We start from the raw sequence: 15,864 nt of genomic DNA, 5'->3' as shown, positions 1-15,864 counted from the left end.
AGGGAGCCAGTCCTGTGGGCCGACATTCGCGTGAAATAGTTTGCTTTGATGATCTTATATTTGGAAACGGTTATTTAATGGGAAACAAACAAACATACAAGGTACTGAACAGTCTTAGGAAGTCAACAAAGATGTTTAAGGCTGTTTATATGGGTAGTAAATGTATATTTGCTCAGAGAAAAAAATACTTCATAACATATACAAATTAGCAGTAATACAATAAAATAACAAAAATAAAAAACAAGAATCTTCTCTGTTCTCCAAAAAGTAACTGATATCTACTTGGATGGCTAGATGAACACCGCTTTAGTTCTCCAACCTCTCCTCTGCGGCACCTCAGCCGTTCCATGTATTCGCTACATATCACCATACATATTCGCTTCATTAATTAATTAATTAGTTAAACAACTCAGTGAGGTATCAGTCAGCCAATCAAGGTGTGCTAGTGGTTGAATCAAAAAAATACATTGGTATTGAACAGTTGCTGCAAATGCTGGAGTGATTTTAGCGGAAATTTTGAAATGGCTAAGATCATGTACTTTGACGGACAAAAAAATTCATAGTTTTACACCAATATGAAGGTCATTTAAACATAAATTCCTTTGGTTGCCCCAGACTTTTGCACAGTACTGTATAAGTTCGAAAACTGGACCTAGTTAACCATGGGCTCGGAGGAAGCCCAACAGAATTCCGGGAAGAACCAAACAGAAAATCAGGTTCTAATCACTGGCTACTTCAGTCCCAGTGGTGGGCATTTCATGGACCATTATGGCTCCTCGCATGATATACTGTGCCATCATCTACCTCAGATTACTGGGTCATCAGTTCCAGTAAGACAAATGAAACTCGATTGTAAGACTGTTTACAGGTCACAAGCATCTAGCCATTCACTGTGAATATATCTACACATTTCAATTCCTTTTTTCACTAATTTCTGATAAAAATGATAAATTAATTTTTGTCACATAAGTAAACATGTGCGACACGTGTCACAATTATCTACATGAACTGCACTAACGTGCAATTAATGTGTTTTTCGCTATTTAAAATTTGTCAATTAATGTAAAGGACGAGTTAAAGGCTGTTCATAAAAATTCCCTGGAAAGATGCAATGTGGAGGAATATGAGAAAATGGGTAAATGCAGCTAATACGAGCAAAGTAAAATACACTGGATATCCCTTTAAACACAGATAAGCGCTCAAATAAGAAACAGAGAGTATATGGGAATAAATGTCTTCAAAGTCTTCAAAATATATGTATCCATATGAACGGGAGGGGGGCATTGAATGGAAGAGGTTGTCAAAAGAAGCCATTGTTGAAAAAACAGTCACAATAAAGGTCACATGAGCTCGCAGCTAGAATTTGCCAGAAAGCAAAGTGGGGGAGACTGAAACCATGTGGAAGAAGATTTTACGGTCTAATCAGAGTGAAATACATATGACATTAAGGCCTGGATGCTAAGTGTCCCGTTCGGGGCGGGGCCAGTACGCTGCATCGCCCCCGGGAAGCATGCTGATGGCAGGACGCAGTAACCACAACAAAAGAAGGCAAAATATAGGGTAGGAAGGATGGGGAGATGATGGAGGAAACGCTACATGAAACAAAAAAAAAACCAAAATGGAGTTAAAAAGGGAAAAAAAATCTAAGCTGACACTTGAATCCAGCTCTGTGTGGCCAGTACAGAAAAATACAACCTTGAAAGGTTTTTAAAATCTGCAAAAATTATGGTGCAACGCTGGCAAATTGACCCAAATCGACCCAGTTGGTGCCAAAGCTGCCTTGTACAAGTACTCATTTGGAGGGTTATATACTTATGCTCTGCTTATGTGGTTTCTGGTTTTTATTTGCAATTAATTCATAACAAATGTTGTTTTGTTCTCTGTGATGGACTGTCATCCCATCCAGGATGTCCCCCTGTCCAGTATTGCCTGGGATTGGCTCCTGGCCTCCAGTGACTCTGTATCAGAAGATGGGTTGAAGGCAGACTGTGTTTACCACCACTTCAGCCACTCTTTTACATGGGGCTCTCAGTTGGCCACAAACATATCTATACTGGCGGGGGGGGGGGGGGGGCAAAAACATCAAACCCACCCCTGATTCAAGGAGATGGATATTATTCAGTACTTTATGTTTCCACAGTTTAAGTGATTACTGTTGTTTTTGGTGAAGTCAGCAAGTAACAGATATTACTTTACATCTAACCACAAAAAAGGGAGGGTATATTCGTGCTGGTTTTAATGATGAATCCATCTGTATTTTACCTTGTGACCCTGACTGGGATAAACAGGTAGAATATGGATGGATGGGTGGATAGATGGGTATTTTGACATTGGAGCATGTGACACGGGATGGTGGACTAGCTGTCTCTCTCCTAGGTTGATGGCTGCCGATTTAGGAGGAAGTTCCGCCCACTTTAGTCCGAGTTTCACCTCCCAGCAGACGGTGAGCATGAAACCTGAACAAAGAGGAGGATAAAACAGAAAAGGCAGGCCGTGTCTCAGTGAGAAGTCTGGGGTCCTGGTGGACGGCCTCGTCGCGCCCGGCTCTAGCTCAGGGGCTGGCAGAGCAATCAGGCCTGCATCGTTTTCCTGGCAGAGCACTGCTTCCCGCTCCTACTCACGCAAGACGACGCCGAGTTCGAGTCTCCATCTAATAATGCTGGCTAATTTCCTCACAACGGGGGTTGGGGGGGGGCAGGTCTGGGCCAAAATAAACGAGAGCATTGTGAGAATGTGAGAAACCCATATCTGGAGCGAGAGGGTGGGAGGCATTTGTGTAATAATGGCGTATACCAGCGGCCCCAGGGGCCCGTTAAAAACACAGCTTTTCAGCAGCTGAAACATTCAAATGAGACAGTAAAGCAGGGGCCGCGTCGAGGTGGGAGGGGGGGGGTTCTCATTTGCTCGGATGTGTTTTTCCCTCGGAATGACCAGGTGGCGCTGGCCAGAGGATCAGACATCAAGTTCTGAGAGTTTGGTCCGATCCAAGGATATCTGAGGATCAGGGTGGGGTACACACAGACCTAGACTGGGGGGGGGGACTCCGCGGTGGGAAAATGTGATACCGCCCACTGGAATGGCACGCAACTTAAAGTATGCTCTGTAAAAGCATAGCCCCCCTCCCTCCCATAGGCAGCCCCCTCCACTGACATTTTTTTTCAAAGCCCATTTTTAGGTTCAATAAACAGCAAAATGTGATGGTATTCAAGGTATGTTCAAGGGCCACTTAGTAAAAAGCAGGTGTTTTCGAGCATCGCTCTCTACTCTAGTCTAATCTGCAGACTAATCTGTATTTCTGCTGGCAATGAAGTCAATGTTTACAAAGCCTTACTATTTCTTTGTGATGTAAACATGAACTATAAAGGCTGTTATCATACAAATTTTGACTGTGAGCAGAATATTTCAGTTTTCGTGCATGGTGTCAAGTTTCTTGTCACGACAGTGAAAATACCTTTGGTTGGAAAACAGAGCATTCTGGTACGATGCCACTTCTGTGGTCGTCGGGAGTTAACATCAGCTTCAGAGTGCCAGATTATAATAACAATAATAATAATGTCGAGCCTTTCAAGTGCATTTATTTTCAAAGGGATATCTACCATTTGCACTTTGTTTTTTAGTGGCTTTCCCTCAAAAACAGCTTTGTGTCCTCAGTTGCCTTGTTAATGACCTCTACAAAGGAAGGCAGCTGTGGAAACTGAAGGCCCTCATTCTCTGATTCCTCCCAGACAGACATGACTAACCCCATGGAACATAAAGGCCGTGCTTTGGCTTCAGCCTAGGCTCGCTGGACCTGTTCTCATGACCTGCAACAAGGGCTATTCACTGTCATTACTGACATTGTTTAAGAAGCCAACCTGGGACTCCTTTGGGGGGGGGGGGGTCTCCTGAAGCCATCTGCACCCCAAGTAGCAGCAGCGAGTCTGATGAGGTCAAGGGGCTCATTCCAGGACATTGTGCGGACAAGCGGGCACGATCTCACAAAGGAAGACACAGAATACATGTGCGCGCATGTGTGTGTGTGTGTGTGTGTGTGTGGAGGGGAGGGAGGGGGACACTGTGGTGCAATGTGGATAATGTCTGTGGCACAAAGTTGGGTCACATTTTCAAGGATCATGGCTTTATAGTTGTCATTCTTCTAGAAGGCTAAACAAGTACAATAAAATCGAATAGCATAAATGGATACACACATAATGCTACAATCAAACACTGTACAAAACTAAAAAAGATGCTGTTGGAATAACTGTATTCCCTGGACAGCCTCCTTGCCCCCTCCCATCTAATCCCCACTCATCCCATACCCCCCAACCTCTACAATTTCTAGAATAACTGGGTAGATCAACTGGAAATGTGAAAGCCAATAAATGCGTTTCCTAATAGTGACACATAACTCTGAAACAACACCTATGCATTCATTGCACAGTCCACATATTTGTACAGGTCTAAATGTCCATATATTGTCATTTATATTCCTTTTATGTCTAAATATTTATAATGTTTTTATTAGTTTGTCTCACTATGACTTACATATTTTTTTGTAACAGCGAGCACCGTTATACATTGGTGGTAGACAAACAAGAGCACAACTATGCAATAACTATGTAATATCAAACACAGAAAGATACAGACACATAAAGACTCCATTGTGATTTTCTTCTGAGATCAAATGCTACTTCTAGATTCTACCTAGTATCTGCAAACACACAAGCTGGCAGGAAATCTGCCCCACAGGCACACTGGGGTGTAAAATTGATATAATGTGTCTGATCCCAAACTTGTGAAAACTAAACACCAGCAAGCAAATAAATATGTGCTATATTAGCATTTTAACTCTGGGAATAAACATTTATTTTTAACGCTGGACTAGATAAGATAAGCATGCAGAAAAATAGCCTGGCGGCTGACAAAAATGGCAACAATGTATTCTTTAGATGACCCTGTAACCCCCACTCCCCTGTCAAATCCCTACTCCCTCCTCCCACACCCCCACCCGCTATTGCCCTACAGTACGCTTGGGTGGAATCTAATTTTCCATAGTTACACCAAGATCCATGAAAGATGAAGCAGAGTAAAACGGGGTGTTTTACTCTAGGGGTAGATTTACGGGGTAGATTAATCACATATCACAAGGTGAAATGTCTTCTGCAGTCACCATTGAATAAGGGCCATTGCTTCAATTTTGTTGCGTTTTGTCTCTAGTTCCGACAAAAAATCTTTGAACTACCATGCTGACAAGATCAAGTGTCTGAGGCTACCCTTCTCTTCGCTCTCACTATACGATATTTAAATATATATTTATATGGTGCAATTATATATATATATCCATCCATCCATCCATCCATTCTCCAAACCGCTTATCCTACTGGGTCGCGGGGGGTCCGGAGCCTATCCCGGAAGCAATGGGCATGAGGCAGGGAACAACCCAGGATGGGGGGCCAGCACACCGCAGGGCACACTCACACACCATGCACTCACACATGCACACCTACGGGCAATTTAGCAACTCCAGTTAGCCTCAGCATGTTTTTGGACTGTGGGGGGAAACTGGAGTTCCCGGAGGAAACCCCACGATGACATGAGGAGAACATGCAAACTCCACACACATGTGACCCAGGCGGAGACTCGAACCTGGGTCCCCGAGGTGTGAGGCAACAGTGCTAACCTATATATATATATATATATATATATATATATGTGTGTGTGTGTGTGTGTTTGTGTATTGCACTGTTGATGGGTATTAGCGAATCTATAAACACATTATTTCACATAACACACTGACAAGTGAATCGGTCACATGGTGTGACTGGAATTTCCGATAAAGTTCGAATAAAAGGCCTTGTGTCTGTGCCTCTTAAGATCAGCCATGAGGAGGCAAATGCCAGGAAAGTCCCCAGCATTTCACTGAAGCAGAAAAGGCTGCTTTCTGTTAGTCTGTGTCCTACTTCAACAATAACTGCTGCTCAATCGGAATGATATTTTGTTATGAATAAGGGTGTCATTCAGCTTCTCCTGGCTTAGTCTCCGGTCATGAGTAACACTTAGAAAAAGGGGAACTATTGCTTTAATGTGGCATTTTAGGAAAAAGGCTAAATAGATTGGTTGAACACTTTTCCTGCTTCTGTATGCCAACAAGCTGAAGGTCAGGCCTCAACTCTTCACTATGACGATAAATGTGAATTCAGAGATTGACAGAGAATAAAAATGCAGTGAGTGTAAGAAAACTAGACACTGCCCCCTATAGACTGGGAGGCATTCACAGAACATAAAAAACAATGCCACAAGCCCAAGATTACATTACCATTTCTCAAATCATTTTTGCTTCTACACATCAACCAATTATGTATATTGTACACGTTTATTTGGATTCTTTAATCAGTTACATAAAAGGAGACACACAGAAAATCCTGGAGCAAAACACAGAGAAAAAAATGACTGAGCATGCAAATTGGGACCACATTTTAAACAAGCATGGAGCTTAACTAAGACCAGCTTCACACTCGCCCAACGATTAGCCTGACTGCTACAATGAAGCATCGGCCTCATGTCAGCTAAATATTTGCTTGACCCCAGTCCGTGCTAAGTGGTATTTTCCATCCTGCAAGGATGACCCACCAGACTGTGACGGGCTTGGAACATCACTAGCAATGATACCATCTTTTTCCAAACTGCACATGATATGACAACACCTCCCACATTTATATCAATATGTGAATGGGGGGGGGTGCACCACCTTTTTAATGTGCAAAATTACTTGATTTAAACACGTACAGATTTACTGTTAAATCAATGTTGTTGGAACAAACTCTTTGGAAACTGTTGCTGGGGGCCGCAGCAGTGGGGGGGGGGTAGCAGGCGTACCGCAAGGCATGCAAGTTACAACTGTGACCACGCCCAAAATGCATTTCTCCTTAGGTCATGGTCATAGGTACGAAGGATTTCCTCTGTCCTATTTTTAAAGTACAGAGCATTGATATGTCAGCCGAAGCAAGAGCCAGAGAAATGTCAGAGTACGGACAAATGTAGGAGCCATGCTTTCATAAGCAGCCTTTTTAGAAAGCTGCTTTGTCAATTTCCAGCTTCAGACTGTAACACTTTTCCTGTTACGGATTAATTTTGTCTAACAACAAAATCAGTGTTATGATTACTATGTAGGTCATCCTCTCTAAGCTGCCAAGTGCAGGTTTTTTTTTAAAGAATAATTTAAATATTACTTAATGTGAAAGTTAACCTTAGCATCCCAGCCACATGGTTTCCGGCAACTTCCACTACCCATCCTTCAGTGCTGGGTGGTGCTGTAATGGGTGGGGACGTTTCACGTGCTTGGCGGCCCCTCTGGCCCTTACTTCACATAACCAGTTCCCCTAAAGACCCCCCCCCCCCACCATGCCCTCAATCTGTAAATTAATGCTCAGGACAAAATTCCCCAGACATGGGCTCTCACTCCTCTGAAAATAAGAGGAAAAAGTCCAGAAACAATCTGGGCGATTTTAATCACTCTTTCCTAAGGTTTCTGGATGTAAAATCCAACGACAGTCTCTGATCAGGACCCCGGATTTAATAAAACCAGCTGTATCAGAAGTCACTTTAGCCGAACCAGGAATGTAAAGAATGTAATAAATCCTGATCAGCTTATTGGCAGAGCAGCTGTCAGGGCGCAGACTGACATGTGAGGCAGACGGTCTGTGTAATGCACAGCCAGCACGCAGAACAGCATTTGAGAAACTCTATAATGACCATTTACAGAATAGCAAACAGCTCACTGAAAGGGAGCATTTAGAAGCAGTATTTAAGGAATTCGCTGAAAGGTGGTGATTATTTTCCCAGAAGTGGTTTTGCAGTTGTTCCCATAAGGAAGATACTCAGTTACATACTTAAAAATGTGCAAAAGCAAAAAGGATTTATGGAGTATAAAATGAATACATGCAAAAAGGAGGCTGGCCCTCAGGCCTGGCTTGCTGAGCCCTGGTGGGCAGACAGAGGATTTGGGTCACTGTGTCCCGGCTTGCTGGGCAGGACCTGACCGTGTGTCATGTGGCCAGAAACGAAGCTGCACCCACATCTGAGGAGAAGGACATCCAAAGATGGGGAATCTGGGTGGGATAATGGTGGGTGGTGGTGGTGGTTGGGGGGGGGGGGGGTAATCAGCTTTGGAAGACTCTCTCTGAGTCAAAAAAGGCAGAGGCTTTATGAGAATGGTGCCCCATGAACCGTAACGGCAGGAAATATAATCCAGGCCCACACATTGTTCTTCATGTTTAATGACTGATCGAGGGAACGAGCTTCTGAGCATTTGGGCTTGGGTGTGGTCTGAAGCTGGGGCCCACTGCAGCCTCGCTCCATCACTAATGGCACCCACCCAGAAGTCATCATCGTCAAACCCAGCGGCGGTTAGCTTCAGCCTGGAACGCAGCCCTGTCCTAAAACACACTTGTACAAATCTCACAATCTACAAAAAGACTGGAAGGCTGCAAAACTTCCAAATGGTAATGTGGGGATTTACGCTCCACAGCCAGTGCCCGACCAGTGCGTCAACTCGTTTTCCCGGCTGGCGAGAGGCTCTTAGAGCTTCAAGCAGCGACAAGTGCAGTAAATATGAGAGGCAGGTTGCCCTGTGCTTTCTGACCCACAGGACGAGAATGGAATTTACCGGATCAGGCCTTTTATACACTGCGGAGGAGCTGTGACTAGGCTAACAGGGCTGGGAGCAGAGTGCCAGGGGAGAATCTGCCTTGACGTAACCACCACCACGCTCCAGGTCCTGCCCGAATTACTGCCCAGCCAACGAATTTCCTTTGACCAAGGCTGGAGGACATGGGAGGCAGGATGACTTTGACGACTGGAGCATCGCTGGTGCTCTGTGAAAGGTAAATGTCTGATTTAAAGAAAATACAAGAGAAATAGCAATCATGGCTTACAGAAACGTTGCTATGGTGTCGGTTCCACTGGAAGGGGAACCAATCAGAAACGGGTATGTCGGGGGTATTTTATGGGTGTATCAAATTATTTCCTGATTAATCAAGAGATCATCGAGTAAGTGTAAGAGTTGTGTAATTCTCTGGACGGGGATAGACTCTCCCTTTTATCCATCACATCACATTTCTGAGTCACTTCTCATCCAGACATATTGACACCGGATGCACAAGGCAGGTACTCCTGTGCACCCCAACACACCTGAAAACCTTGGCAACTATCCACTCTGAGCATAAACACACACACATGCACATCTGCACAGCAGCGCATTCTGACATGGCACCCATATATGACACACTTACTAGGACTTTTTTATATGTAAGCTGAAGGGGGGGAAGCGCATGGCATTGCTGCCTCACACCTCCAGGGTCTGGTGTTTGAACCCAGCTACCGCTCCATGTGCGTGAAGTTTGCTTGTTCTCCCAGGGTAACACAGCCAGGTACCTCCTGCAGTCCAGTGACTCAGCTGTGCATAGTGTGTGTGTGTGTCTGTGGATTATGTTTCTATTACATTATTTACATTATTGGGACCAAATGTTCCCCGTAATGTACTAAAAACCTGTTATTTTGATGTTGTGGGGACCACTTTCCAGATCCCTGCAAAGATCTGTGACTGCAATCAAAAAACTAAAAAAGCCTCGTATCTTGTTTGGTTACTTAGGGTTAAGGTTAGGGCTGGGTAGGGGTTACGGTCAGCATGTTGGGATTAGAGTTTTCCACATAGATATGAATGGAGAATTCCCACAAAGATATTATTACAAACCTGTGTGTATTTGTCTGTGTGTTGAAGACTATCCATTCATCCATTTTCCAAATCGGTTATCCAACTGGATCGCGGGGGGTCCGGAGCCTATCCGGGAAGCAATGGGCACGAGGCAGGGAACAACCCTGCACACATGTGACCCAGGCGGAGACTCGAACCCGGGTCCCAGAGGTGTGAGGCAACAGTGCTAACCACTGCACCATCATACCGCCCCGTGTTAAAGACTAAAGAACCCAAAACACTAGCAAACTCATAGAAAACGTCAAATGAGGAGATGCTCACAAGAAATATCAGGTACTAAAGGTGAATATGTCAACGGGATTGATGGTGCAAATACTACCCAAAGACTGTCTGTATCTGACTACTCTTCTGAAGCGAGGAGGACACTTCTGAGACGTTACCATGAGGTCAGAATTGCTAAAGATGCCAGAAAAAGCAGCCAACAACACCCAGGACACCTCTGAAGTTCAGGAAACCTAAAGCCTGCATGAAGTTTGCCATAGAGAACTTGAGCGATCTGGTAAGAATTGTGCAAAAAATCTTTGGTCCTAAAAAAAAAAACTAACAAAAAAACAAACTGACACATATCTGAAATTAACCAGTCAACAGCATCCCAGTGCCCAGCAACATAGTGGCAGATTCCGGCTTTGGGAACATTCTCCCTCGGCCGGGAATCCCAGAAGAGAACAAGAAAGCAAATGAATTTTGAGGTTTGCCCTCTTTCTCCATGATGAAAACAAGGCCGTTACAGCATAAAGATGTTCGCTGTGAGCGATTTCTTTTGAACATCACACACAGCGGCCTGTCCTGCCTTGTGCCATATGCTCTCTAAGATTGACTCCAGATCACTATGACGCTAACTGGGTAGGTGGTTACTGAAAATGGATGGGAGTGATACTGGTCTGTAAAACCTCTTAGCTTTGCGACATGACCTGCACTTTAAAGAAGGACTGTATTGTTTCGTTATGCTTAATGATAAATCTTTTGGTTTGTGACGCAAACCTTGTACCTCATTTGTTTCCATTTTACTGCCTGCTGGTCATTAGCGTCAGAAAACACATGCGGTGGTCTAATCAAGGAATAGCATGACCGGGTTGGGGGCGGGGGGGGGGAGCAGCTAAATAGCCAATCAGTTTGACTGATTAACTTACATTTAATGTACTTAACAGCTACTTCCATCCAATCAGGCAACCCTGGGACTTGAACCAGCAACCTTCTTGTTACAGGCACAGCGGCCTAACCTGCAGAGCTACACATCACATGAAAGGGGCAGAGCCAGACTGAGGGACAAATGGAATCTATGGCCTATTGATCTGCACAACAAAGACATCGTAATGCTATTTGTTATTGTTTTTATATAGGGTGAGTATTGCGAAAATGGGACACCTGGCAAATGGGACAGTTAAACTTTGTAATTAGCAAGCTGGGATTCAAGACATTGATATGATTTTTCCAGAAAGCGACTCATTTTTACAGTAGTCGCCATATATGAAAACAGAGAAGCATTTATTATTATTACAGTGAATATTTCTCTGTGATTTTGCTATCAGAATCTTACCCGCTACAATGTCGTAATTCCTTTTCAGGGATAAATAACGTAGTGCATATCTTATGTCCTGGTCAATATATGCCATTGATATTAAAGAGTTAAATAATAACGCCTTATTCTTGAGTCACGACTAGTTTAGTGCGCTGTCCTTTCTTCATTGAAGGCTTCGTAATTAGTCTGTGTGACACACACTAGACCTCCGCTAACTCCCGGCTCTGCCCCAGAGGCAGTTTCTCAGCGCTCCCTTGAAACCGGTCCACGCAGAGCGCATGCGCACACTCAGAGGCTCTCGCTCCGCGGGTGCGCCGGGACCAGCGCTTCGACCTGAAACGCCCCCAAACCCAGGGTAGGGTCATAAGCGATGTTTCCATTCAGCTCAATTCAATAAGTACTTAAATTATGAAAAAAAAACATTTTTAAATAATTAAAACTCCCTGAAAATATGAAGTGTGCGCCACAGCACTCTTTGCGACAGGACACAATACGCGAATTAGGCTGTAATATTTATTAGTTCAACATGAGCGCGTATCAGCAGCCCGCCGCGGCGAGAGAGCCACTCTTACCGCTGAAGAAGCTCTTGGCTCGCAGGTAGCTGACGCTCAGCCGTAAGATTGACAGCTTATCCAGGCTGGATGTCACTTCCTCCGGGAAAGGCAGGAGGCCGGCCAGGCGCTCCAGTTCGGAGTTGAGCCGATCCCGGTGGCGCTTTGATGGGTTTGACTTGGTCCCTTCGGCTGGTTGAGGTTTTACTCTGAGCCGGAGAAAAAATATTTCCTGCATCACAGTATTCCATAGAAAAATATATAAATATAGGCCTATTAATTAAATCTGTTAAATACTACATTCCTTGTTCCCATTTTATTCGGACTACTGGGAAATTACCGCAAAACACTGGTAGGCCTACATGATGACGATAATAATAATAATAATAATAATAATAATAATAGTAATAATAATAATAATAATAGTTATTATTATTGTTGCAATACCTGGATCTGTGACGAGGCACCGAGTAGTAGAAAATACGAAATAACTAAGACTCAGAAAATATTGCGATGGTAAAACGTACCATATCTATTTATTTAAAGCAGCAGGAAAACTCCCTGTCGAGTTTCATTTAGTCTATATTTAATAAAAAAAAAAACACAACGTAAACATGTGTTTTTTTTCTTGCACCAAATAACCATGTTTCATTTTTAATATGACCCTATTTATACTGGCACTACAACTATTAGCAGCCAAATATCATTAACAATAGAAATAACAATAATTACAGCAATAATGTATATATATGTATTTTTCAGTTGTTAACGCAAGCCTGTTATGATGTAAACAATATATTTCAAGCGACATAAATTGGTTTCAGAGAACAGAAAGTTATGTGAAGGCATGAACAGCACAGCCGACTGGGGAATGACTAACATTGGCTGAAAGAATGAAGTGTCCGCGCAGTGACTAAGTTGGCTGCTACTTCAGCTATTCCCAGACTGAGTTTCGGTACAAACACGGCGTTTATTAGACAGTAACACACGAGAATGACTCTCCATGTGCGTGTTCACATATAATAACCTGGGTGATGCAACCTGTTTTTTTTTTGCGTTTGTTTCTGTTAGCCAAATATTTGCTAATGGCTCACGTGATTTTTCTCAATATCAAACGACTGTCTAATGAATTAACTGAAAACTCAATACTCTATATGATGTAGATATGATTCCAAATTATCTATACAGTTTATTTACTCAACACTTTTTGACAGCCCATTTCAATTTGTGACAGGTCACTTCTACTTACAGATAAATTGCAAAATGAAAGAGGAGGGGAAAAGGTGCGATTGAGGGGAAAATGACATAACGATCGCAGAGGGTTTATCAAACACACGGACCCAGAGTTTGCACTTACGTTTTCGATACCGGTTTTCTTCTTTTACGTCCAGCATACATCTTTAGGCTTTATGGAATATCCAGATAATTATAAGAAGCGAAAAGCAGTGTAATATCCCGGACCGACACAGAAGGATTTATTTTCAAAGTACGGACCGCCAGCGGCATGTGAGACTGGAGAAACGCTGCCGGGTCCCTGTTGTGTGATGATCAGAATGATAACTACTGCAGCTGGGCAATATTATAAATTAAGGCACCGTTACTGCTTCTGCCTGTTGCGAACCAAATGTAGCAACCTGCAATTTGTTATTTACAAAATCCAAATAATTTAAGCAAATAAGACAAGTATTCGATCCGAAAATAAATACTGCCCACAACAAAATCTGCTTTATATTGTCATAAAAAAATCTTCTGGTTATTATATGCGTCTTGGAATCAGCGTTTGTTAATATCTCAGAAGAGAAAATAAAGTATTACTAAACACATATAATGACGCCATCCATTTAATAAGGCAGGTGTCAGTTCACTGCAAAACTGAACTGAGATCTAACATAAATACAAGGACTATTTATGTAGAAAAGTTTTATACGACACAAGTCCTGGGATGCAACGCTTTAAGAAACGGAGCGGCGCGCGTCCCCGACGTTATCTACTCCCTCCGGCTGTGGGGGCGCGCACGCGCGTTCGCAAAATGGACTAGCGGATGATCCTGCTCGGATTTGTTTAACAAAAATCCCGCGGACTATGGCTACACGGCTTGGCAGAAACAGAACAATAGTATGAACCTATATGAACAGAATAATTGTAACTGATTGCGACTAGCCTATATCTATCGATAATTAATTAGCATACTTGAAATAAATCCAAATGCATAATTTGCAAGAACATGAACGGAATTTATTTAGGGTTTTTACATTCATTATTATCAAAAAAGATTTTTTGTGATTTGCTGCAAAATATGCGAATACAACCTTATTAAATGCACTATGGCCAAGCTGTCTTTAAACTGTCTTTCAAGCTGAAAGATGGTGAAACCAAAGAAGGACCGGGCACCCTAAATTAGCACAAAGATAAGGATGAGAAAGGTATAAATATATCATTTACTCTGGAGCCAGATGTACATGGCAGATGTAGCAGCCTAATAAGTAAGCAGTATTTACGGATTGTTCGGTCAATTGAGATGTTAAGCAGCGGCGCTCCTCTTGCTTTTTTTTGCTTTCCGTAAACTTAAATATTTGAAATTTACACTGTGCAGAAGAAAAGCTCAGACACAGGCAAACGGACATGGGAGGGACTGTGTGAATCGCCGAGCCGAATCGGGAACAGCGAAGGATCTGATCGCAAACCGACTCCCAGGACCGAAGCGATTAACACGCCCTAAAACAGAGCCAGGAGGCAACAGACCCGTTGATTAACTGCAGGTCTGAGTTACGACTGAGTAGAAACACCAGGGAATCTGGATGGCTGTGACAAAAATACAGATTAAACCGAAAGACTGCCATCCATAAATCTTCAAATTAGTGATCATTTTACTTTTTTCCTGCATAAATAAACTTTTGTTGTATATTTATCCATTTCTACCGGACAAAGAAATTTCTGGTCACATGCATTTATCCTATAGACAGGGCCACTTCCTCCATGATATATACACAACAGGCAACTGACAGATGCCAGTTATCTTAAGTAGGAGGATTAATATACAGCACTGTGAGAACTACAAACTCATACACAGAACAAAGGGGGATTTGAGCCCCCAGCCGTGGTAGGAAACAGTGATACTCTTTGAGCTAAAATAAAGGGCAGTCGTGTATGAGAAACATGGTTTGGAGGGTAATTTGATTTTTTCACAATGTATATTTTGTATTCATTCTTCATAGATGCACATGACAAGGCTGTCAGGTGCTTCAATGACAGGGAGGTTTTTTTCAGGAAAATTACCAATTTGTACCTTTGAGAATTACTTATCACTGGGACTGTGATCCTTAGCTGTAGGTAAATTTACCTTTTAGTCTAATTTAAGGTACAGAAATGGACTCTGAGGAACATTATTGTACCATTGGGGCTACGTTAATGTTGCTTGTACCTTGGGAGACAAAAGTGTGTCTGGGCTATACCCCTTTTTCTGACCCTGTATAATGTTTTCCTTGTTTTTACTGTCACCCAGGGAGTTTCTCACTATCAAAAAGATCCAGGACTAAGTCAAGTTTACCCGGGGCTTGACTTTTAAGGAAGATTAGCATCGGGGCTAAAATACTCGGGCCGTAGCCCCTAGTGATGGGACAGTCATCCTGGTTCTGTCATAGATGGGCTAGCGAAACATGTCTCATTGAAGTTACCTGTTTTGGTTAAAAATTGAAACATGCATTTCATCATTTCATTTCATTTCAAAACATATTGCAATGTGGCCACCCGTCTCTGTGCATTAATATTAGTCAACACTGAGGGGGAACCAAAGCAGTAATTGTAATATATATTGGGGGGGACATTGTGTGCACATCTGAATCTTGGGGTGGGGTAGGGGGGGGGGGGGTTCGACTGCAGGACACAGCCTTTTATTTATTTCATTTTATTTTATTATTTTTTATTCATCGGCACGTGTTTGCACATCATTATTACATCTGGCCAGCAGATCGATCTTTCGGTTTCACAGAATAAAAATTGATGTAAAGTTATTTTGCTAATAAGTGCTGGCAAGATTCACCGCA

At 42.9% G+C, this 15,864-nt stretch overlaps 1 protein-coding gene across 1 annotated transcript in view; it reads right to left on the bottom strand.

Annotated features, from left to right (window-relative positions):
- Positions 1 to 13,765, bottom strand: part of ahr1b (aryl hydrocarbon receptor 1b) — a 50,619-nt gene extending 36,854 nt beyond the window's left edge. The window contains exons 1-2 of the mRNA XM_048979725.1: positions 13,179 to 13,765; positions 11,843 to 12,030 (exon numbers count right to left, since the gene is read on the bottom strand). Coding sequence (XP_048835682.1) covers positions 11,843 to 12,030; positions 13,179 to 13,219 — 229 coding nt within the window. The 5' untranslated portion in view covers positions 13,220 to 13,765. The remainder of the gene's footprint in view (positions 1 to 11,842; positions 12,031 to 13,178) is intronic.
- Between the last annotated feature and the right edge of the window lie 2,099 nt (positions 13,766 to 15,864).

This window comes from Brienomyrus brachyistius, chromosome 16, assembly GCF_023856365.1.
Source record: "Brienomyrus brachyistius isolate T26 chromosome 16, BBRACH_0.4, whole genome shotgun sequence".
NCBI lineage: Eukaryota > Metazoa > Chordata > Actinopteri > Osteoglossiformes > Mormyridae > Brienomyrus > Brienomyrus brachyistius.
This window is presented reverse-complemented; position numbering and strand designations above follow the sequence as displayed.